Source organism: Schistocerca cancellata, chromosome 3 (assembly GCF_023864275.1).
Source record: "Schistocerca cancellata isolate TAMUIC-IGC-003103 chromosome 3, iqSchCanc2.1, whole genome shotgun sequence".
Taxonomy (NCBI): domain Eukaryota; kingdom Metazoa; phylum Arthropoda; class Insecta; order Orthoptera; family Acrididae; genus Schistocerca; species Schistocerca cancellata.
In genome coordinates, this window is record NC_064628.1 from 103887160 (window position 1) to 103912586 (window position 25427).

The 25427-nt window shown below is 42.8% G+C and overlaps 1 protein-coding gene across 1 annotated transcript in view; it reads left to right on the forward strand.

Annotated features, from left to right (window-relative positions):
* LOC126177112 (solute carrier family 22 member 7-like) overlaps positions 1–25427 on the forward strand; it is a 224135-nt gene that overhangs the window by 116090 nt on the left and 82618 nt on the right. Inside the window, exon 4 of the mRNA XM_049924380.1 lies at positions 10171–10328. Coding sequence (XP_049780337.1) covers positions 10171–10328 — 158 coding nt within the window. The remainder of the gene's footprint in view (positions 1–10170; positions 10329–25427) is intronic.

Sequence of the window (25427 nt, forward strand, 5' to 3'; positions counted from 1 at the left end):
TATCACACTATAGCTCAGTTCTATGGGCAGAGGAAGTTATCAGCATGTGTGCAAGTGGGTGAGACGCACATATGTGTCCATGGAACGCTCGCTCTCACTGGGTTGCACAGATATGTCTCTCCACAGCATTCTGTGGCCTGTAGCTGATGCGAATGACGAGTTTAATGCCAATATACACTCCTGGAAATTGAAATAAGAACACCGTGAATTCATTGTCCCAGGAAGGGGAAACTTAATTGACACATTCCTGGGGTCAGATACATCACATGATCACACTGACAGAACCAAAGGCACATAGACACAGGCAACAGAGCATGCAAAATGTCGGCACTAGTACAGTGTATATCCACCTTTCGCAGCAATGCAGGCTGCTATTCTCCCATGGAGACGATCGTAGAGATGCTGGATGTAGTCCTGTGGAACGGCTTGCCATGCCATTTCCACCTGGCGCCTCAGTTGGACCAGCGTTCGTGCTGGACGTGCAGACCGCGTGAGACGACGCTTCATCCAGTCCCAAACATGCTCAATGGGGGACAGATCCGGAGATCTTGCTGGCCAGGATAGTTGACTTACACCTTCTAGAGCACGTTGGGTGGCACGGGATACATGCGGACGTGCATTGTCCTGTTGGAACAGCAAGTTCCCTTGCCGGTCTAGGAATGGTAGAACGATGGGTTCGATGACGGTTTGGATGTACCGTGCACTATTCAGTGTCCCCTCGACGATCACCAGTGGTGTACGGCCAGTGTAGGAGATCGCTCCCCACACCATGATGCCGGGTGTTGGCCCTGTGTGCCTCGGTCGTATGCAGTCCTGATTGTGGCGCTCACCTGCACGGCGCCAAACACGCATACGACCATCATTGGCACCAACGCAGAAGCGACTCTCATCGCTGAAGACGACACGTCTCCATTCGTCCCTCCATTCACGCCTGTCGCGACACCACTGGAGGCGGGCTGCACGATGTTGGGGCGTGAGCGGAAGACGGCCTAACGGTGTGCGGGACCGTAGCCCAGCTTCATGGAGACGGTTGCGAATGGTCCTCGCCGATACCCCAGGAGCAACAGTGTCCCTAATTTGCTGGGAAGTGGCGGTGCGGTCCCCTACGGCACTGCGTAGGATCCTGCGGTCTTGGCGTGCATCCGTGCGTCGCTGCGGTCCGGTCCCAGGTCGACGGGCACGTGCACCTTCCGCCGACCACTGGCGACAACATCGATGTACTGTGGAGACCTCACGGCCCACGTGTTGAGCAATTCGGCGGTACGTCCACCCGGCCTCCCGCATGCCCACTATACGCCCTCACTCAAAGACCGTCAACTGCACATACGGTTCACGTCCACGCTGTCGCGGCATGCTACCAGTGTTAAAGACTGCGATGGAGCTCCGTATGCCACGGCAAACTGGCTGACACTGACGGCGGCGGTGCACAAATGTTGCGCAGCTAGCGCCTTTCGACGGCCAACACCGCGGTTCCTGGTGTGTCCGCTGTGCCGTGCGTGTGATCATTGCTTGTACAGCCCTCTCGCAGTGTCCGGAGCAAGTACGGTGGGTCTGACACACCGGTGTCAATGTGTTCTTTTTTCCATTTCCAGGAGTGTAGATTGTATAGTTAGGTGACAAAAGTTATGGGATCCGCCCTAAGACCGACTCAGACCTTCTTTTGCCAGGTGTAGTGGGTCATCTCGACATGGCGAGGACTCAACAAGTCCCCTGCACAAATACTGAGCTGTGCTGCCTCTACAGCCCTCCAAAATTTCCAAAGCGTTGCTGGTGAAAGGATTTTCTGCACGCAGTGACCTCTCGATTAAATCCCTTAAATGTTCAACGGGATTCGTGTCGGGCGACCTGAATGGCCATATCATTCGCTCGAATTGTCCAGAATGTTCCGCAAAGCAATCTCGAACAATTGTAGCCCGCTAACATGGCTCATTGTCGTCCATACAAATTCCATCTTTGTTTGGGAATATGAAGTCCATGAATGGTTGCAGGTGGTGTCCAAGTAGCCATACATAAACATTCCCAGTCAAAGTTTAATTGGACCGGAGGATACACTTCATTCCATGAAAACACGGCCCTCACCAGTATGGATGCACCAGTGGCATGTTTTGCATCCATGGCTTCATGGCGTATGCGCCCCACTCAGACGCTGTCATCAGTTCTTACCATCTGAAATCGGGACTCATGTGAACAGGCCACTGTTTTCTGCAGTCGTCTAGGGTCTAACTAATATTGTCACGAGCCTCGGAGAGACATTGCAGATATGTCGCGCTGTTAGCAAAGACTCGCCTCGGTCGTCTGCTGCCATAGTCCACTAACATCAAATAGGGGTAATGCAGGAGTAGGTTTAATAATGAATTAAAAAAATAGGAGTGCGGGTAAGCTACTACAAACAGCATAGTGAACGTATTATTGTGGCCAAGATAGTTACGAAGCCCACGCCTACCACAGTAGTACAAGTTTATATGCCAATTAGCTCTGCAGATGACGAAGAAATTGAGGAAATGTATGATGAGATAAAAGAAATTATTCAGGTAGTGAAGGGAGACGAAAATTTAATAGTAATGGGTGAGTGGAATTCGATAGTAGGAAACGGGAGATAAGGAAACATAGTAGGTGAATATGGACTGGGGATAAGAAATGAAAGAGGAAGCCGCCTGGTAGAATTTTGCACACAGCATAACTTAAATCATAGCTAACACTTGGTTCAAGAATCATGAAAGAAGGTTGTATACATGGAAGAATCCTGGAGATACTAGAAGGTATCAGGTAGATTACATAATGGTAATACAGAAATTTAGGAACCAGATTTTAAATTGTAAGACATTTACAGGGGTAGACTCTGACCACAATCTATTGGTTATGAACTGTAGATTGAAACTGAAGAAACTGCAAAAAGGTGGGAATTTAAGGAGATGGGACCTGGATAATCTGACTAAACCAGAGGTTGTACAGAGTTTCAGGGAGAGCATAAGGGAACAATGGACAGAAATGGGGAAAGAAATACAGTAGAAGAACAATGGGTAGCTCTGAGCGATGAAGTAGTGAAGGCAGCAGAGGATCAAGTAGGTAAAAAGACGAGGGCTAATAGAAATCCTTGGGTAACAGAAGAAATATTGAATTTAATTGATGAAAGGAGAAAATATAAAAACGCAGTAAATGAAGCAGGCAAAAAGGAATACAAACGTCTTAAAAATTAGATCGACAGGAAGTGCAAAATGGCTAAGCAGGGATGGCTAGAGGACAAATCTAAGGATGTAGAGGCATATATCACTAGCGGTAACATAGATACTACCTACAGGAAAATTAAAGAGACCTTTGGAGAAACGAGAACCACTGGTACGAATATCAAGAGCTCACGTGGAAACCCAATTCTAAGCAAAGAAGGGAAAGCAGAAAGGTGGAAGGAGTATATAGAGGATCTATACAAGGGCGATATATTTTAGGACAATATTATGGAAATGGAAGAGGATGTAGATGAAGATGAATTGGGAGATATGATACTGCGTGAAGAGTTTGACAGAGCACTGAAAGACCTAAGTCGAAACAAGGCCCCGGGAGTAGACAATATTCCATTGGAACTACTGATGGCCTTGGGAGAGCCAGTCCTGACAAAACTCTACCATCTGGTGAGCAAGATGTATGAGACAGGCGAAATACCCTCAGTCTTCAAGAAGAATATAATCATTCCAATCCCAAAGAAAGCAGGTGTTGACAGATGTGAATATTACCGAACTATCAGTTTAATAAGTTACAGCTGCAAAATACTAGCACGAATTCTTTACAGACGAATGGAAAAACTGGTTGAAGCCGACATCGGGAAAGATCAGTTTGGATTCTGTAGAAATGTTGGAACACGTGAGGCAATACTGATCCTACGACTTGTTGTTGTTGTTGTTGCTGTTGTGGTCCTCAGTCCTGAGACTGGTTTGATGCAGCTCTCCATCTTAGAAGAAAGATTAAGGAAAGGCAAACATACGTTTCTAGCATTTGTAGACTTAGAGAAAGCTTTTGACAATGTTGACTGGAATAATCTCTTTCAAATTCTGAAAGAGTAAGGGGTAATATACAGGGAGCGGAAGGTTATTTACAATTTGTACAGAAACCAGATGGCGGTTATAAGAGTTAAGGGGCATGAAAGGGAAGCAGTGGTTGGGAAGGGAGTGAGACAGGGCTGTAGTCTCTCCCCAATGCTATTCAATCTGTATATTGAGCAAGCAGTAAAGGAAACAAAAGAAAAGTTCGGAATAGGTATTAAAATCCATGGAGAAGAAATAAAAACTTTGAGGTTCGCCGATGACATTGTAATTCTGCCAGAGACAGCAAAGGACTTTGAAGAGCAGTTGAATGGAATGGACAGTGTCTTGAAAGGAGGGTATAAGATGAATATCAACAAAAGCAAAATGAGGATAATGGAATGTAGTCGAATTAAATCGGGTGATGCTGAGGGAATTAGATTAGGAAATGAGACACTTAAAGCAGGAAAGGAGTTTTGCTATTTGGGGAGCAAAATGACTGATGATGGTCGAGGTAGGCAAGATATAAAATGTAGACTGGCAATGGCAAGGAAAGCGTTTCTAAAGAAGAGAAATTTGTTAAGGGGCTCCGGAAAGGCTCAAAATCATGAAAAGTTCAATTTTTACTTTTTTGCGTTTTCTGAATCTGCAGACTATTACCTTTTAATAGATATATAATTTATTCAATTCCGAAGACTACAACTATTTTTAATTTTTTTTTTTTGAAATGTGTTCTACATGGGCGTGACCCACTGTGGCGCTGTTAAACTGCTGTCAAATGGTGTTATTATTAACGTCCGTGTTCATCAGGTACATTTTAGTAATGTGAGATAAAGTATGTGTTGTGGCTAACCTGTGATGGTTCAATATATATCGCGACTGAAAGCTTCGTACAAAAAACTAAAACTCTGTGATGGTAAAGGGCTGGATGGGAAGGGAAGGTTAACTGACAGTGTAATTGACAAAATACAGAACTATTATGGAATGGCTATTAGGCAAAATACACAAAGTTTCGACGAAATGAAGAAGGCTGTTTGGGCTCTTTTTTTTTCATACTTCTTCAACCGATGAAAATCCCCAACATAGCTTGTGTCCCAAAGAAGAAGACAGTTGGTGTAAATATAACAAAGGATTGCTAACAGGTGAAGTGTACACTCATAAGCATAGTCTGCCTCATGCAATAATGGAGGTGATAAAACCTATTTTCAGAGACTTAGCAGCACCTGAACTGTTGAAAAAGTGTATTCACGGAAAAACTCAAAACCCCAATGAAAGTGTAAATAGTGTTATATGGTCGAGAATCCCCAAGACTATATTTGTTGGAATAGAAACACTTCACTTTGGTGTGTATGATGCTGTTGCGACTTTCAATGATGGCAACATTGTAAAGTGCAAGGTATTTAGAAATATGGGAATGAAGATAGGTTCTAACATGGTACGAGCGATGCTTGCTTTAGACAAGGAACGCCTTCGGGCTGCAGACAGGGGTGTAAAGAGTCTAGAAATACAAGCAAGAGTAAACAGGAGGAGGAACAAGAGGAAGCTGGAGGAGGAGTTTGCAGAGGATGAAGATAATCCATCCTATGGACCTGGAATGCACTAAAAAGTTAATCCAATCCTTGTTGCCCGATTCCCAAAACTTTTATTTTCTCATACTAATTACATGTTTTCTAAGGATCTTCCAAACATATTTGTTTCAAACCTTCAGTAAATGTTACACAGTACCTTCTACATAATTTAACACAGCCTTTTCCCAAAAAACTGTATATTTTTGAATATATAAATAAAAAATTGCAAAAAATGTTGTGAATTTTCATTACAATTGAAAAAAATCATCTTAATAACTGAACTAAAATTTTGTAAAATCCCTGTGTTAAGTTGTAGCCCATATTCCAATAAATAATCTGTAAAAAGTTCAACTTCCTACCTCAAATACTTTGTGAGGAAAGATGTAATTTATAAGCGTTATTTTAACATTGCAAGTATAGGGCGTTCCGGAGCCCCTTAACATCTAGTATTGATTTAAGTGTCAGGAAGTCGTCTCTGAAAGTATTTCTATATAGTGTAGCCATGCATGGAAGTGAAACATGGACGATAAATAGTTTGGACAAGAAGAGAATAGAAGCTTTCGAAATGTGGTGCTATAGAAGAATGCTGAAGATTAGATGGGTAGATCACATAACCAATGAGGAGGTATTGAATAGAATTGGGGAGAAGAGGAGTTTGTGGCACAACTTGACTAGAAGAAGGGATCGGTTGGTAGGACATGTTCTGAGGCATCAAGGGATCACCAATTTAGTAGAGGAGGGCACCTTGGAGGGTAAAAATCGTAGAGGGAGACCAAGAGATGAATACACTAAGCAGATTCAGAAGGATGTAGGTTGCAGTAGGTACTGGGAGATGAAGAAGCTTGCACAGGGTAGAGTAGCATGGAGAGTTGCATCAAACCAGTGTCTGGACTGAAGACCACAACAACAACAATATCTCTCAACAAGAACAACGCAGTGGCCGACGTCCTTCACTTAACGACCAACAGCAATGGTGTTTGCGTATATTTGTCAGTGCTAAAAGACAAGCAACAGTGTATGAAATAAACAGAGGAATAATTGTGAGGCGCACGACGAACGTATCCGTTGAGACAGTGCGGTGAAATCAGGCAATAATGGGCTAAGGCAGCAGACGAGCGAGGCGACAGACCTCGCTAGCGTCACGACTTCACCTCCAGCGCCTCTCCTGGGTTGGACCCTAGACGACTGGAAAACCCTGTCCTGGTCAGATGAGTCCTGATTTCGGATAGTAAGAGCTGATCGCAGCATTCGAATGTGCCCAGACCCTACAACCCATAGACCCAATTTGCCAACAATGCACTGTACAAATGGTAGTGGCTCCATAGCGTTATAGGCTGTGTTTATATAGAATGGGCTTGGGACCTCTGGTCCAACTGAACCGATCACTGACTGGAAACGGTTATGTTCGGCTACCTGGAGACTATTTGCAGCCATTCATGTACTGCATGTTCCGAAACAACGACGGAATTTTTATGGATGACAATACGTCAGTCGCCGGGATACAATTGTTTCCAGACAATTCGAGCGAATGATTTGTCCACCAAGATCTTCCGACATGAATCCCTTCGAACATTTATGGAACATAATCGAGAGGTCAGTGCGTGTATAAGATTCTGCACCAGCAAGACTTCCGCAATTATGGACAGCTATAGAGGCAGCATGGCTCAGCACTTCAGGCAGGGGACTTCGAACGACTTGTTGAGTCCATACTATGCCGAGTTGCACTACTACACCGGGCTAAAGGAGGTCCGCTACGATATTAGGACGCAAATTGGGACATCCACTGAGATACGTCGCTCAACAAAGTACAGACCGTTATGACGCTGCGCCTGGGAACGGACATCTCGGAAACGGTGAAACTAGTCTGCTGTTCACGTGATACTGTCGTGAGTATCTACAGAAAATGGATGAACGACTGTGAAACCACGAGCAGGTGACAAGGGTTTGAACGTCCATACCTCATCGCAGATCGGAGGTTTGCCCATTAAGCAGAATGGGTAGCGATCTGTTACAGATCTGAAGACAGAGCATAATGATGGTGCAGCCACAACTGTTCCCGAACATACCATTTACCGTAAGTTGTTGAACCTCCAGCAGACGACCTTTTTGTGTTCCAAAGTACTCCACCAATATCCCCAACTGACCGTCCCATGGACGAGGTCGGTGGAGGCAGTATTATGCTACACCGGACACTGAACTGGGTTTTCTTGCGTCCTATGGCTATGTCGAAGATACCACGGCAGATGTGGATTGCATGTTTACTGTTGTGGACGACCTGTATTCCTTCATCCTTAATGTATTCCCTGACATCTTCCACCAGGATAACTGTCCCGTGTTATAAGACCAGAATCATGCTACAGTGTTTTGAGGAGCATGATTGTGAACTCATTTTGATACCTTGGCCACAAAATTAGCACGAGCTCGGTGTAGAATATTTGGTGTACTATCGGGGAAATTCATGCCATGCAGAATTGCTTATGTATGCGTTCGAAAGGTGATAGTAATACTATTAAACAGCTGATCATAATGTTTTGTCCCACCAGTGCAACTGAAAGCGTTATCTCCACTGTGTGTTACGCGTATTGCTTTGAAATGAAATGAAATTTGCGTGTAGTACTGTTGGACAGACGTCTCATCCTGGGTAGTCGGACCGCCAGAGTTCATGTACTTTTTTTTGTTTGACGCAACTTCCGTGACTCGCACATCACTGATGATGAAATAATTATGAGGGCAACTCACGCGCACCCAGTCCCCAGTGCAGAAAATCCCCCACCTGGCCAGGAATCAGCCCAGGGCCCCATGATAGAGAGTCAGCATTGCGAAGCACAAGACCGTGAGCTGATGACCGTATTGTCGAGGATGGGTAGTGAGTAAATGGAATAGATTGACAAAGAAGAGAAATTCGCGTTATTTTCTCATCAGTAGTATCTGGTTTATGAAAAGGGTCACATGCGTCATCCCCTGAACCATTTCAGCTCTTCTTCGTTCTTCACAAACAAGTTTTGCCTCATAGATGGCATTTTGTAACTAGGTGTAACACATTCAACACTGTTACCTCTCCTCTTCGACAGTGTAGGTAACCTGGTGATTTCATTGCAAACTTGAAGAATAACTACACATTACTGAAGCATCTCAGAGGCTCGCATACATATGTCATTTTAGGTTTAAGTAGTTCTAATTGTAGGGGACTGATGTCTCAGATGTTAAGTCCCATAGTGCTCAGAGCCATTTGAACCATTTGAAAAGATGCGCCCTTACGGGATACGGGCGCCGTCCACACGGGCGACACACACGCGCCCCTTTGGCGTATGGGATTAGAGCCGAAAGTGTTAACAGTCACTCGTAAACAGTCTAAGGCAGGGGCGGGCAGGAATCCTGCACGTGTGCGGTGCACATGCACGTGTGCAGTTAACAGGTGTTCTGCGCGCACACAGGGGCAAGCTGGCCACCCGCTTCTCTCACCTCCCCGCCATACCGTCTCACCGCGTCTTCCTTTGTAATGCGTCTTGTTTCCTGGCCTGCTTTATTGAATGAAGGAATAAGGTTAGTAGGAGTGCTTGAAAGTAATCGTGGTTTGAAAGAGGTACCTATTACCTACGATACGTTGTATTTAATTATCACTGGTGGAGTTTACAATACGTTGAATGTCTTCAACAAAATTTCTACATACAGACAAACGCAAACAGTTACGTAAATTTTCATTACTGATGTTTGCTCTTAACCGAGACTTTCATAACAGAAAAAAATCTCTCACAAACGTATGTCGAGCGAAACATTGACATTATCTTCATGGCTTCATGATGGAGACGAGGAAACTCTTGCTGTGAAAAGTCGTGATAAAAATCTATTACACGTCTTGCCAAAAGGAACTTGTCTCTCAGACGAGAATTACGCTGTAGATCTATTAATTCCATTTGCAAACTGGGATGAATATCATCTACAGAAACAGCAGATTGTCTCGAGAACTATTCAAAACCTTGGGATAAGTAAGATATATCCCCAAATCCCTTGAGAAATTCCTCTTTTATTGCACCAATAACGGCAACATACTGAAATTTATTATAATGGCGTTCAATATTAAACTTCCGCTGACCAGCCAGAATACTGTCACATATTATACACTTCCAATTTTCACGTTTTTGCACAGAGAAAAAAATGATTCTCCCATTCCTTTTTAAAAGATAGCAAATCTTCAATTCTCTGTTTCCTTGATTCACTCTGCATTTTCCGGTTATTGAATACTACGTTCACTGCGTAGTGGTCGCTTCGCTTCAACGTCCGCATCTTAGCCTGGTACTACACTGCCGCAGCCTGCTGGCTGTCGCCACTGCCCCTGTCGACGATTGCACGCGAGCAGCACACGTGCAGCGCTGTGTGCTCATGAGCCGCGTGCAACGTTTGCCCGCCCCTGGTCTAAGGTCTTGGCTACTTCACTTTCTGCTATTTTCGGTCCCAACTACAAAGTCCATCAACAAATAAATGGAATATATCCTTTAATAAGTGGCAGCGCATAATCGTGGGAGTGCATCTACTAGCTGAACTGCCCACCACCTCGACACACGGGTTGAGCTGACTACTTCTGACTACAGGTACGGCCGACGCCCCCAGCAGCTGCTGTGCCTGTCAGCCCACGTGGTCAGCAGGCTGCTGGTCGTGCTGTCTCCACACGTGCTGCCACTCTTCATCCTGGCAGCATCCCTCGTGTCAGCCGCATCTGGGCCCATGGTCGAATCGGTCATGTCTGTTGGTGAGTGTTAAAAAGACTTATGTATCTTTTCACAGCAATCTCGGCAGTACCGGAAGACCTTTAGATACATTGGGGCAGTTGCCTTATCCTAGTACCAGGGAAAAACTCTGTATGAAATTCAAATGCCCGAGAAAAAAATGCAACACACTCAGGGTCTATGTTCAGCGCAACTATGGTATAATTTGTGCGTTCTAAGGGTTTGTAGTATTAGTGAGTCATCTGTCACAGTGTTGGACAATCAGATAGTGCTCAGAAGGCCTATATGTGCATCCTTAGCCTTGGCTCTGCAGGCAGTAACTGTGCTGAGATTTGAGCTGAGTAGTGTTCGCAACCTTCTTCATACGGCATAACCACACTCCACCAACGAGTACGTACTCCTTTTGAACGGCTTCAGCCAATTGAACGGTGTCTCATTTTGAGGATGTGGTAAGCTGAAAGGACGTATACATGGACTGCTGCACACGATGGGTACAATGTGCCGATGGTGTTTGGATGATTTCAACAGTGGTCTGGACAACATTCCCACGCCTGTAGACCGGGTTTTGTACGTCTGCACAGGACAGACACAAGACAAAATCGACGCATTATGCGAGCTACGGTTCAAAAATGTTTAAATGTGTGTGAATTCCTAAAGCTGTCGGCACACGGACCGTGCTGTCGAACGTTAACGTCGAGCGAGCGAAGTTCAACGTGCTGCTGAACGCTCAGGAACGATGCGACTTGTGCATACGGTTCGTGGGTGCCAACGTGGTATACGCGATCGCAACGCATTCCAGCGGCAGTAGAGGGATGTTTCTAGTTCGTAAATCACACTGTTTACTCAACGGGCACGCGTAAAATTCTCACGTTAGCTCTATTAAAACGCACATTTCCTCCATTGTCCACGAAAAGGAAAGTACCATGTCCAATCAATCAAGACACAGGCTTATAAAAGTTCCATTACAAACAGTGCGGTACAAATTTGGAATACTTCTCCGCATAAGATAAACATTATTTCACCATTCCCACATTTTAGTAAAATCCCAAGGTCAGTCTTACTTGATCACTGTTCCTACCCAGTAGCTGAAGCCTTGCAACATGTGAATTACGAAGAGTAAAAGAAAAAGGCGAACTTATATTTACATAACCTCAAATATTATAGCATATACTTATATTAAACTAATAATAAAGTATCAGAACCTAATAAAAATGCGAATGTTAGGGGAAAAAAACCTAGGTTGGGTTTGGACGCGAACCACAGCCCGAAATACGCATTTATTACAGGATAGTGACGCTATTCACTACGATAAACCAACAAGACACGGTTACTATCTAATCTTATTATGTTAAGCTTCGCTAAAAGCGTTAATCATTGATAATTATGTTGTTAATAGAAATTTAATTATAACAAATTGTACCAAGAACAATGCGGTTTGGGTGGATCTTCAGTGCGCCGCTGCCTTCAAATAGCATACACTCGTAATACGCAAGTTACAATAATTCTGAAACTTCCTAGCAGATTAAAACTGTGTGCCGGACCGAGACTCGAACTACGAGGTACTGGCAGAAGTAAAGCTGTGAGGACGGGGCCTGAGTCGTGCTTGGGTAGCTCAGTTGGTAGAGCACTTGCCCACGAAAGACAAAGGTCCCGAGTTCGAGTCTCAGTCCGGCCACAGTTTTAATCTGCCAGGAAGTTTCATATCAGCGCACACTCCGCTGCCGAGTGAAAATCTCATTCTGGAAACATCCCCCAGGCTGTGGCTAAGCCATGTCTCCGCAATATCCTTTCTTTCAGGAGTGCTAGTTCTGCAGGGTTCGCAGGAGAGCTTCTGTAAAGTTTGGAAGGTAGGAGGCGAGGTACTGGCAGAAGTAAAGCTGTGAGGACGGGGCGTGAGTCGTGCTTGGGTAGCTCGGTTGGTAGAGCACTTGCCCGCGAAAGACAAAGGTCCCGAGTTCGAGTCTCAGTCCGGCCACAGTTTTAATCTGCCAGGAAGTTTCATATCAGCGCACACTCCGCTGCAAGAGTGAAAATCTCATTGTGGAAACATCCCCCAGGCTGTGGTTAAGCCATGTCTCCGCAATATCCTTTCTTTCAGGAGTGCTAGTTCTGCAGGGTTCGCAGGAGAGCTTCTGTAAAGTTTGGAAGGTAGGAGGCGAGGTACTGGCAGACGTAAAGCTGTGAGGACGGGGCGTGAGTCGTGCTTGGGTAACTCGGTTGGTAGAGCACTTGCCCGTGAAAGGCAAAGGTCCTAAGTTCGAGTCTCGGTCCAGCATGATCTCATTATTTTATTGCAACGAATCACACAGTTAAAAATGGGTTTTCCAGTGATTCTGAATTTTCCAGTGCACAGAAACGGCATATATACATATAGGCTTGAAATGAATGCCAATATGGCGCCTCACAACTCTGTACTGAAGGGAGACGGCGTGCGTGTGAAGTAGGTGGCGTTGTGCCTTCTCATTGGTCAACGCTCAGACGCATGCTCAGACTATCTGACATGCCAGATATTTCTCTGCACGTTCGGAAAGACTCCCGAACGTGCTATTCTACGCTATGACGTCAGAAAGTCGGCACACTCAACGCTCAACATTCGGATGCACGGTCCGTGTGCCGACAGCTTAAGGGACGAGACTGCTGAGGTCATCGGTCCCTAGACTTACACACTACTTGAAACTAACGGTAGGGGCAAAATCGAGGCACATGTAGCGCTGGTGTGTCCTGAGGGCTTAGTGGCAACCGTCTACTTGCAGCAGGATTAAGGTCACAGTTGCCTGTAGCCAGGCTACCACTGACACCATGACACTCCAAGCATGGCTACTCTTGTGTCCTGGAAGAGTTAACTGGAGAGATGATTGGCACTCTGTCCGCCCCCAGTAGCTGAATGGTCAGCGTGACGGATTGTCAGTCCTCTGGGCCCGGGTTCGATTCCCGGCTGGGCCAGGAATTTTCTCCACCCGGGGGCTGGGTGTTGTGCTGTCCTCATCATCATCCTCATCGACTGCAGGTCGCCGAAGTGGCGTCAGATTGAAAGACCGGCACCTGGGGGACGGTCTGCCTGACGGGGGGCCCTACCCATACCATTAAATATATTAAATAAAATAAATTGGCACTCTGTTGTCTTTAACGATGAGAATAGGTCTGACTGCATGTGGGTGATGGAGTATGGCATAGACCTGGTTAGCTGCCTATTTCTGAGTGCATTCGACCACCACACACAGGTCCTATTCCAGACTTCATGGTGTGGTGGACACTAGTAAAGCTCGTGGTCACACTTGTAGTTTCTGCAGGGTAAAGTAACCGTTGTCCACTACACTAGACAGGCTACTATTCATATGCTACTGCCATTTCCTCGACAGAAGGGTGACGTGGTCTTCCAGCAGGACAATGCACGGCCACATATGGCTGCTGTGGCGCAACTTCCCTGGCCAGCAAGGTTACCAGATCTGTCGCCAGCTGAGCATGTAACGACCATACTGGAACTTATTCGTTCTCCAGGGACAGCAAGAACTATTCCCAAACTGCAACAAAAGGCGTAAAATGCTCGATGCAGTCTGTAGCTGGATGCTATTCAACATCTTTATGATCGTTAGCATGCGCGAATACACGGTTGTATTGCCGCCAGAGGGTGTACTGATGCAACTGTATGTACACCCTTTATTGTGTTACGTGTGTTTCATTTGGTCTGAATTTGTTACCATATTGTCACACAGTCCAACAATGGTGAACTACCTGTCACCTCACTTGTCAATAAAATGATCTTGTCCTTGATAGTGTTGCATTTTTTTCCGCCGAGGATATTCGAAAATACTATATGAAAAACCTCTTACGAAGTTCTCAAGTCAGAATCCCAAAATTTTTTTTGACAATATACTTCATCTTTTTCTACACACGTATATACTCATCAGATAATGTTCTGTCACATCTACTCAAACAGCAACAAATGGCGTTGAATTGTTTTAAAGGTTTCCATAATATGTTTAAGAAGCATCTCCATATTAGGTACGTCTGGCGCAAAAACCGGATTTTCCTGGGGCCCCACAGCAAATAAAATAACCAAAAATAACCTAAACCTGTGTTAATGTCTATAGATTTACTTTCTACAAGATCAGTGAATAAAAGAATAAACTTTTTGAACCAAAAATACTAACTTTACAGGGCACTGCAAACCTAAATGGAGCGAAAATAAAGGCAATACGTATGACAGTAATTCATTTGCACATCTGTGAAATCAAAGTCTATTACTGAGTAACACTCAATGTTGTGATGTCATCGAAGTGTCGCACTCTTCGACTGAGGTTGTCCACTGTGCATTGAGGGTTCCTGCGAGGCACATTACATTTGTTGATCGCTCTTGAAACACCTTCCGTTATATCCTTAATTGGGTTTTGTGTGATTTACTGAAGCCGCCAAAGAGTTATTATAATTATATGACCATGTGCTTAATGAATGAAAGGCTATCGGTTTTTCTGCTGTGGCTTTGGGGGTATTTCAACCTAGTGCAGCTGTTATGAGACGGAATAGTTAATGATTGAAAGTTTGTCTATTATTAAAGACCATAAAGGTTGCGATGTACAAACTTATATGTGTTTTCTACTAACACACAAATTCTGAGGCAGTTGCTACCTTCGCCTTTACATGTCTAATTACAGATATATCTTTTATTGGTTGCTGATTTCAAGTAATTTGTCACATGCAATGATGATGGTTAACATTCACAACAATCCTCACTGCAATGCATGGTTGTTGCTGGCTGACGCGAAACACGTGATTCGGCACTTGTCATTTTCGGTTTCATATGACTCGCAAATCAGTATCTATGAGGGTCCACCCCACGACGATCAGGGGAACGCGCTCATTTTCGATACTCCGGTGAATTTACAGTTTACTCCTCACTCGACCACCATTCTTGCCCATCTCTCCAGTACCACTCCTTGCTCGACACTAGTCTCACTGCCTCCTGCAGTGCTCGACAATCGACTTTCTTGTCTACTGTCGACCTGAGTGTCGGATACTAGCATCTATGTTCGTGGGATCACGGATCCCTTACATCCCCTCCCTAAAAACCTTCTTTGTAGCCTAAGGCGAAAAAGAATAATAGGAAAAAAATGTCACAAAGCATATAAATGAAAATGAGGAACATTAGATTGTGGTTCACATAGTGAAAATTATAATGTATCACAAATAATACCCTTTTGACTCCTATAGCAAACTGCCCCTACAGAATCATAATACAACATCAGTCTATCTTAATTAACACAGCATGGCAAACGTTTTTACAAACTTTGTCCTGCAGTCAATTAACAAAAATCTTCACTTTGAAAGGTTTGTATGGGTCGTTAAATACATATTGGTTACTGGTTAATCTTTTATAGCTTGCTGCAGCAAAGACAAGAAGACAAACTAGTTGAATGCCAGCTACCCCTTTGGTATGCCAACCTTTCAGCAGGGTTCTTGCCATCCATACTACTATCACACTAACTTATAACTCACTTGATCAACACACATGAAAGTTAAGGAAGAAATTCACAACTTATTCATTTGAGTCTTTAACACAAGCGAAATTGAATATGAGAACAAAATATAGCAATGATACCTTGACTTATGCACTTATTTTACAATTCCTCATGCCTCTACAAATTGATTCAGAAATCTTAAATGCTCCACTAAATATGTCTTACATAACTATTTAAATAGCTATAACTAATGTGGTCACCCAATGAAAAATTTTAAATTACTGATCATTTCATTTTTCCAAACATTTATACCGCCATGTGTGAATTGTTATCACTAATGCTCAGGTGAGAGGTACAATATTTCCTGTTATATTGACAGTAATCCAAATCTGCTGTATGGATATTTATTATTCATTACACAGTGCCAGAAATCTACTTCTAAAGCTTGACCAAGTATAGTCATAATTGACTTGACTCTGATAGCTAATTGGATTACTCATGAGTTACCCTTTCTGTTTCACAGCATACTTCAGATCAAGATGTATACCTACAAATAACTTGCAAACAGATGTTGCTCAGGTGCTAAATGACATACTTCAAACATCTCATACTCAGTACACTTCATTACCCATAACTCCCTCAACTTAACAGCAACTTCAACTGCAAATATGTAGATACATACCTTCAACCTGTATCAACCCTCCATATTCGCTGCAATAACTACATAAAAATACTACTCCCGGCTCCTTGACCTCTCCGTATATCATATTTCGCATCGTTTATCCAAACAAGTATCTCATCATGTATTTCTTTCTTTATATGCCTTCCTATTTACAAGCTGATACATTACTTCAATTCTCTTACAACTGCTTGACCTTTTCATGCCTCATAAAACAACTCCATAAGATTACACAAACTCTTGTTTGACCAATTAGCTTCCCACCACATTTTATTGACATTGGCTTTCTGGTCTGGTTTTCATTTTATTACTTCTGGCACTATTAATTTTGGAATGTACTGACACTAAACTGATTTTTAACTTATTGATTCCTTGACACCTCACTCTCTACATCAACAGTAACGACTTATCCTTATTTTAAGTCAACTTTAAATTTGCTACATGGTTCCTGACTGTATCATTTGGACGACCGCTACCTATTCTAACTACTTCACACTAACTTTTAACCTAAGGATAGAGAAAGATGGTAGAGGAGTGAAACTTGAAATAAGAAATAAAGTCTCACCCAGCTGGGAGTGTACCAGTCGCCACTTGGTATACCAGCAAAAGAGTTGCTGGCTCCCTACACCTCGTTTAGTTTACTGGGTCTCTTATTTCTTCAATTCGTTCTTCATGATCCCTTTGTCTATCTTCTCCTCTCTCATAAATCGTGTCATCATCATCTCTCCCATGATTGTGGTATAACTATCGACCATTGCCACAGTTCCTGTATCTATTACCCCCACCTCTACCTCTGTAATTTGGTGGGCCATTAAAATGACTTTGATGATAATTATTTCCATCTTGGTTCTGATCATGTATCTGGTTGTTTTCCTGTGCACGAATAGTTCCTAATTGTTCCAATACTTTCATTAAAGTATCTTTTTCTTTAATCAGGCATCCGGATAAGTTTTCTTGCATCCTGCAACTTAACATCCTTTTAATTGCTGATATCATTATGTCGTCATTCAGTGGTTGCTCTATGTTTCATTCAATTCCCATAGATGCTCAGCAAATTGTCTTAAGGTACCTCTGCGTATATTAAGGGACTTGCAATGCAGTAAATCTTCAAATGTTGCACACTGGTGATTTTTGGATCAGTACTTCTTTAAAAACTCTTCCTCAAATTGACTGTAGCTGGTAACTTCTTCTTTCTTCCTGACGCCCCAGGTGAAAGCTTCTCCCTCCATTGTGTCTATTGCGAATGTGAGTCTGGGTATACCTATTATCAGCGTTCACTAATGTAACGACCTTGCCCTCCCCTACTGTTAAGGTGGCACTATTTATCTTCCTATCAATCTCTTCGGATTTAGTTTCTAGCTGTTGGACCCCCTCCTGCAGCTGTTTGATCTCATTTGTGATTATATGTTCCACAGCATCCTCCAATTTCACTTGCCTATTTCCCAATTTACTAAAATTAACTTGGCACTGCTGTTGTATTTGCACCACATCTTTAATCTGTTGGTGTTGGTGTGTTTCAATTTTTTGCATTCTTCCTTCCAGTTCAGTTTTGATGCCCTTGACGTCTCCCTCAGCTTTCCCACTTATCTCTGCCTTCATATCGCTCATCTCTTCTCGGAGTCAATCTACCTTCACCTGCAGCTTTCCTCTCTCTCCTTAAAGAGTTATTCTCATCTGTTCCTGGAATTCCTGCAGTCCTTTCCTTAGGTTTTCTTGGGACATATCTGCTATACTTTTCTTGATTTCATTGTTTTCTTTTTTGATTTCTTCATTTCCTTTCTTGATTTCATCATTTCCTTTAGACATCTCTTCCATGTGCTTGTTGATTTCTGGGAACATCTTGAATATTATTGACTGTGATTCTCCATCCTCTAGACCCAGTTCCTTTCTATTTGATTTTAGTGGTGTCTCAGGGTAACCAGTTTAATGACCCGATAGGCTGTCCATTGACATTCCACTATTACCAATTCACAACTCAGCCTTGTCCTCCTGCCCTAGCTCCATTTTTCTAACTACCTCCTCCACAACCTTTTCTTTCAGTTCAGGATCCATTCTAAACTATTCACTATGCACAGACAAGAAAAATAAAAATAAAATAACCTCCTAGTAACCCAAACACTCACTAAGTAACTAATAACTAAATAATCCTTCACTGTATTAGGTTAACCCAGGCTAGCAAAATAGACCTACCTCTCCACTGAACACCATAAATTACAAAAACCTACCCAGATCAAACATCAATGACTTCATTTTTACACAAAATCTCGAAGTAACATACACACAACTTAAACATGTAGTTTACAATAAATAATGCAAATGAGACACTATTCTTTGCTGTACAGTATACCGTGCTTCAGAGCAAATTCGCAAAGAAATGGTAAAAAAATGTTTGTTTTTATATTTTTTACAACTGACAAATTTAGTTCGAATTTCTTTCCGCGCCCTGAAGACAGTGCAATATTAATTACTCTCGCGCCAGCAAATTGTCCTCACTCACCCGTCGACGCTCGTCGAAGTCGCGATGTTTTGACGTTTGAAGTCGCGCTACTAGTCGTGTTGGCGCTGGCTCCGCTGGTGTGTAGTGCCGTGTGCAGAGCGAAGTTAGTGGCGAATCGCGCTGACGCAGTCTCGTAGTTCCGCTTGGCGATGGGATGGAGCTGCTGTCACGTATTTCGTTGATCGGCGAGTAGTTGGCGCAGGCGTCGTATACTTCGGGGGTTCGCCACTAGATGTCGAACTCCGCGTCGTCGTTGTTTCTACTTCAGCCACTTGGCTCCGCTGTAGTCACCGGTCAGTGTGGTACACCTCCACTATCGAAATCCTTGCTGTCGCGGCATGTGGACCTTCTTCAGCACTTCATATGCTTTGGCTACCCGCTCACAGAATCTGGGTGACGTCATCCAACAATTACGCCACAATCAACACTCAGAAATGGTGTAACAGTTTAAAGGTCCACATCAAATTAAGCTATTTACACCGTTTAAGAGATAATTTCGGATACAAAGTCACTTGAGAACATGCTCCTGACACTTTCTTAACGGAATTTTGGCTGGTTCACTCGCGATTATGCACAAACGCGCCTTTTTAGAGTATGAATTTTACAGTAATTCACGTAGGTTTTCGTGTTAATGCTTAATATATTGTTTATTAACACTGCTTTTGTCACTTAAACTCGTAAAAAACAAATTGTTTACTGTATCTCGGTGACCTTTCCACTATATTGTCCAAATAATGTGCTTCGTTCCCGCGATTTCTAGTTTCACCATAAATACGTTATATTACACTGTTCCTAGTTGAAACACTCTAATTTTAGCCACGGTAACGACAATACCGGATTAGTCTTGCACTAAAATCGTCCATATTTCACTGAAACCAGAAATGGTGGTTAATAAACCATTGTTCGGATCCGGAGATTGCAACTGTCTTTGGTACGGGAGCCGAGGTGAAACACACCCGTTTAAATTCCTTTATTGTGTTTTGTGTAATTTACCGAAGCCGCCAAACAGTTAATTAATACGATTATATGACCATGTGCTTAATGGATGAAAGGCTACCGGTTTTCTGCTGTGGCTTCAGGGGTATTTCAATCGAGTGCGGCTGTTCTGAGACGGAATAGTTAACGATTGAAAGTTTGTCTATTATTAAAGACCATAAAGGTTGCGATGTACAAACTGATATGTATTTTCTACTAACACACAAATTCTGAGGCAGTTGCTACCTTCCCCTTACACATTTAATTACGGTTCTATCTTTTTATTGGTTGCTGATTTCAAGTACTTTGTCACACGCAATGATGACAGTTAACTCTCACAACAATCCTCACTGCAATCCATGGTTGTTGCTGGCCGACGCGGTTGACGCGAAACACGTAATTCCGCACTTGTCACTTTTGGTTTCGTATCACTCGCGAATCGGTATCGATGAGGGTCCACCCCACGACGATCCAGGGAACGCGCTCATTTTTCACACTCATTCGACTACCGGCCGGGGTTGCTGAGCGGTTCTAGGCACTACAGTCTGGAACCGCGCGACCGCTACGGTCGCAGGTTCGAATTCTGCCTCGGGCATAGGTGTGTGTGATGTCCTTAGGTTAGTTAGGTTTAAGTAGTTCTAAGTTCTAGGGGACTGATGACCTCAAAAGTCAAGTCCCATAGTGCTCAGAGCCATTTGAACCATTTTTGAGCTCACTCGGCCGCCATTCTTGCCCGTCTCTCCAGTACCATTCCTCACTCGACACTAGTCTCACTGCCTCCTGCAGCGCTCGACAATCGACTCCTGTCTACTATCGACTGGGAGTCGGATACTAGCATCTATGTTCGTGGGATCACAGACCCCTTACACTCTGCTATCTCGGGTATGCTTTTCTCTTTGCATGAAGCCAACACAAAAACTAGTGTTCTTCCCTTTACCTAAATTTGCGGCGTAAAATATTTACATTGTAAGATTACCTGTCACACGATGGGGAAGTGGTCGCACACCTTCATACCCACATTTAACCCCTTCATTTGACTACTCCGCGACGGAGGTCAGAACCCAGACTCACAGCTTTGAAGTTCGGTTTTCTTATTGGTGGCCGAGGAAAACATTGCAGACTCATTGCTGCTCAGAATCGACACGGGTAGACAGTTCGTAGTGCGATGAACAATAGGACGATGGTCTTGACGATTCTGACACTGCTGACGCGCCCCCGGATGATTGAACCCTTCGCTAAGGACACCTCGGCCAGCAAGCCTACGGGACGTCATCGCACCAGCGCGACTGCAGCTTTTGCCCTGGCGTACGGCCCTGTGACTGCACCGACTTCGCACTGCACCCAGCACGTCGACCAAATCATCCGTGACGACCGCGAGGTAGTAACAAATGAATTGTGTCGCCAGTTGTCTGTCGCTACAGGCTGCGTTATAGGCATTATTGAAAGACTGGTCTTCTCCAAGAGTTTTGTACGTTGGGTAGGAGAATATTGTCCGACCAGAATAAAGAAACGAGGAAACCAATTGCATCCAGGCTGTTGCAACATCAGACTTACGTCTGTACAGCCCATTCATCGAGTTTGTCACGTTGAAAATGAGTAGACCTTGCATAAAGGTGAGGAAAGAGCTGTATGATGGTTACCGTCCAGATACACATGGTCTTGTTTTAATGTGGAGAAAAACTGTGTAGGAAGATAGTGATTACACTGTAAAGTAAAAAATTAATCGCAAATGTCTTAGCAGCTGGCCTTTGTATATGACATTTATATTTCTTGCAAAATAAAAAGAGTTGGAGGTATTAAGGTAAGCTGGTATTTAAATCACTTCATTGTTTGTGTTGACATGCAGCTAACTTCATAGCTTGTGTTGACATGCAACTAACTTCGTAGCTTCTCAGTATATATACTCTCTTATGAAATTTGTTATTAACAACCAAACCCAATTCAAAAGTAATAGCAGTGTACATAACTACAATACTAGGAGAAAGGATGATCTTCACTATTCAAGATTAAATCTAACTTTGGCGCAGAGAGGGGTGAATTATACTGCCACTAAAGTCTTTGGCCACTTACCAAATAGTATCAAAAGTCTGACAGATAATCAACAAGTATTTAAGAAGAAATTAAAATAACTTCTGAATGACAACTCCTTCTACTCCATAGAGGAATCTTTAGATATCAATTAGGAAAAAAAATAAAATAAATGAAATAAAAAAGTTGTTATATTAACTTAATTATGTTGTTAAATTAGCTTAATTATATCATATATTGGAAAATTTGACTCGTTCCACATCATTACGAAATATCGTATTCATGATCCATGGAACTAACTAATCTAATCTGACATGCGACTAACTTCATTGTTCCACTATAACCAGGAACGTCGCATCAACTGTTTAGTGCTCATCACAGACTGTGCGTTAACTCCTTACAGCGTACATCACAGACTTGGTTTCCCGTACAGTGCAGTGGAAGTGCTCTCAGATGCGGAGCTGGCAGATGTCCATTTTCTGTACTGATCAGCAGATGGTAATGGCCGTGGCGATCAACGTTTGTATCGGGAAAAATTCCCAGAACGACGGTGCCTCGTCAGAAGGACCTCTGAATCAATTGGTCTTCATCTTAGATGGCCTCCTACGTAAGCGACAGAGGCAACGACAGTTCGCTACAGCTTCAGACGTCAAAACACATCTGCAGATACAGCTATGGAAATGTCCTATGCGACTGACGCCCGTGGCACTGTTTATCCTCTGCTACAACGGGCGACCTTTGAATTCGAATGTGTTTGAATCTTGTCACTGCAGCGCAGGCAACTGTCAGAGCGATTGCTACGAGCTTTGATTTTTCAGCATCTTCGCTCGATGAAGGGCTGAATTTACTATCATTAATCGTCATAGATGCTGTGCTGAACGAAACTAAGTAAATCATTGCACGAAATTTTTAAGAGTTTGCAAAAGTACAGTTGCATTGCGTACACTTTGCATATAGTTCATTTTACGCCATACGTTGTTGTGTATGAAATATAGCTAACATATGAAAATTGTATTTAAAGTTAAGAGCGGAATGATATGTTTTCACTCTCGAGATAATGGTTGTTATATCCGCGGTCGCGTCGCTCGCATGTCACCCGAATTGTCTCGTGCGTATTGAGAATCAAGTGATCGAAGAAATTTTCGTATTTCAGAAACGGTTCAAGATATCGAAACGAGATTGTTTGGGAATGAGGAGCACGTAGAAAACGATATATTTTGTCGTATGTTTACTACTCGAAACGTTTTGATCAAATGTTTGACCGGAACTAAAACAAGGCTTCCTATAAATTACACGATGAGTTTTTGTTCGAATTTTCATAGCCAAACAAACAGTGAGAAATGGGCAAATGTGGTATCAAAATGACCAGCGTGCTGTTTAATATTATAAGTAAATACTTAATAGCTTAAAAGTAATCAGGGTAATTAAGGAAAACTTAATTATATTAAGGAAAGCTTGAAAGATTTCACGAACAACTGCTGCATCTAGCTATGTAAATGAAGTGTCAAAAAGTTCATAAGCCCTAGCTGTCCTGCGCATAAAAAGATAAATTGGTGTAATATGTAACTGTCAAAAAGGCGTCCAAGTACTAATTTTGGGAATTTAGACAATAGAAGACGCTAGGAATGCAAATAACGTAGCAACAAGATCATAGTAACAGAATCTTCCGTCGGTTCTTCGTAGAACAATATTATAATAAATGAAAAGCACCAAGATCATGCTTTCTGAATAAAACTTTAAAGTAAAAAAAAGTGAAAGAGATTCGTCAAATATTTTGTGGAAGGCTTTGTCTAAAAGAAATAAAATAGAGCAGACAAAATATTTGACATGCCTTTGAATGATACTCGATATCATGTACAGAATGGGGTGCATCAAATATTTCTCAAGTATGTCTTACTAATTACTTTTAAACAAATAATTTCACAAAACATTTGACTCTTTCCAAAAATTTTGTATGCTTTACTTACGCAGACTATTTAGGTTAACTGAAACGCTATGCTTTGACACTGATTCGGCAAAATGCAGTGTTGGCAGTATAGATGAACGGACGACAAGATTGCAACCAAGGCAGTTAAAATGCAGTACGCAACCAGCGCCGAACCCAGGACGATAAGTATCGCTGATCCACGAGGCTACTGTTGCACCACTTACGCCTCCTGCAGATAGGACTGATTTTCCTGTATTAACTATTTAATCGTCCTTCCGCATTTATCGGCTGTTGAAAGATTTAGGTAATATAAGAAACGTTCGTCTTTAAGACATTCATGAAATAGTTGAATGCTCATCCACGTATTCCCGAAGAATTTGTCTTGTGATCTTCGTAGTTGATTATATAAATTACGTATCCCTCCATAAAGGTTTCTCCCTTCGTAAATTTCATGCACAGCCCTCCTTAATCGCCCTATCATTCTAAGTAAAGCTAATTTTGCTGCCTTACTCTCGGGCTACAGTATTCTACGATTTAGCGGTGCCGTTTTATAGAAACAGTTGGTCGACTTTGGTAGCCATCTTGTAGCGGGAGATCGTCGCTCGCACGCAGGACGCCCAAGCGTATCGCCCGATGCTCTAGCTTTTTGCTGGAGTGTGACTTAACCCTCCAGTGGTCGCGCCTAAGAAAGTTACACAATAGGCCGCGTGGATGACAGTAGTCACCCACTGAGTTTCTCTATTTTATACGATTATATAATGTATTATTATTTCTATTAATATATATTATTGCCATAGTATGGGTTAAAAAAAAAACGAAATATACCTTAAAATGGTTTATTATTAATTATGAATCTTAGTTCGTATGAAAATAAGTACGAATACAAAACATGAAATACACAAACTTCGTAAACCTACTTTACAAATGTAATTTTGACCGTATATCAGTTCCATTTAAGAAAGTTAATAAACGAAAATAAAATCTTTCAAAACAGTCGTTCCACATGTCGGAACAATGATCTGGGCATACCCAATTTAGGCACTTTGAGCACAATCTTCTCGTGGTTTTATTTTTCGCTCGTCCACAGATCTGGCGTGTTCCCCTTGCACCCGCAGGCCGGTGTTCATTTTGACTGAATTTTGGTACTTTTGTCTTGAGTAAAAGAGCACCTCTTTTCATAATTTCGACTGGCACCTGAGGATTTTCGACGTGTCGTTGTATTTCGGCTGAAATCAGCTCCCAGGAAAATGATTCTATAAAATCATCTCGTTTGACTGCTTTTTAGCCATTGTTCACTGAGTATATACACTGTGCGTTCGGGGACAAGTTCAGAAGAAGGAAGAAACTAAATGGCAGCTCATCTCCTTGCGTTCCTCACCACCGAATGTTTGCACAAAGCTGATTCACTACACCAACACCAACTTTTGTCTTATTCTAAAAAGTGACTATTTCGGGTTTTCTTTTATCTCCAGTAGATACATCAATTGAATCATCATCGTGCATTGAAGATACCAGAATCTTGGAGTTATTTTTTCTTTGGGTGTACGAAACAAGAGTCTT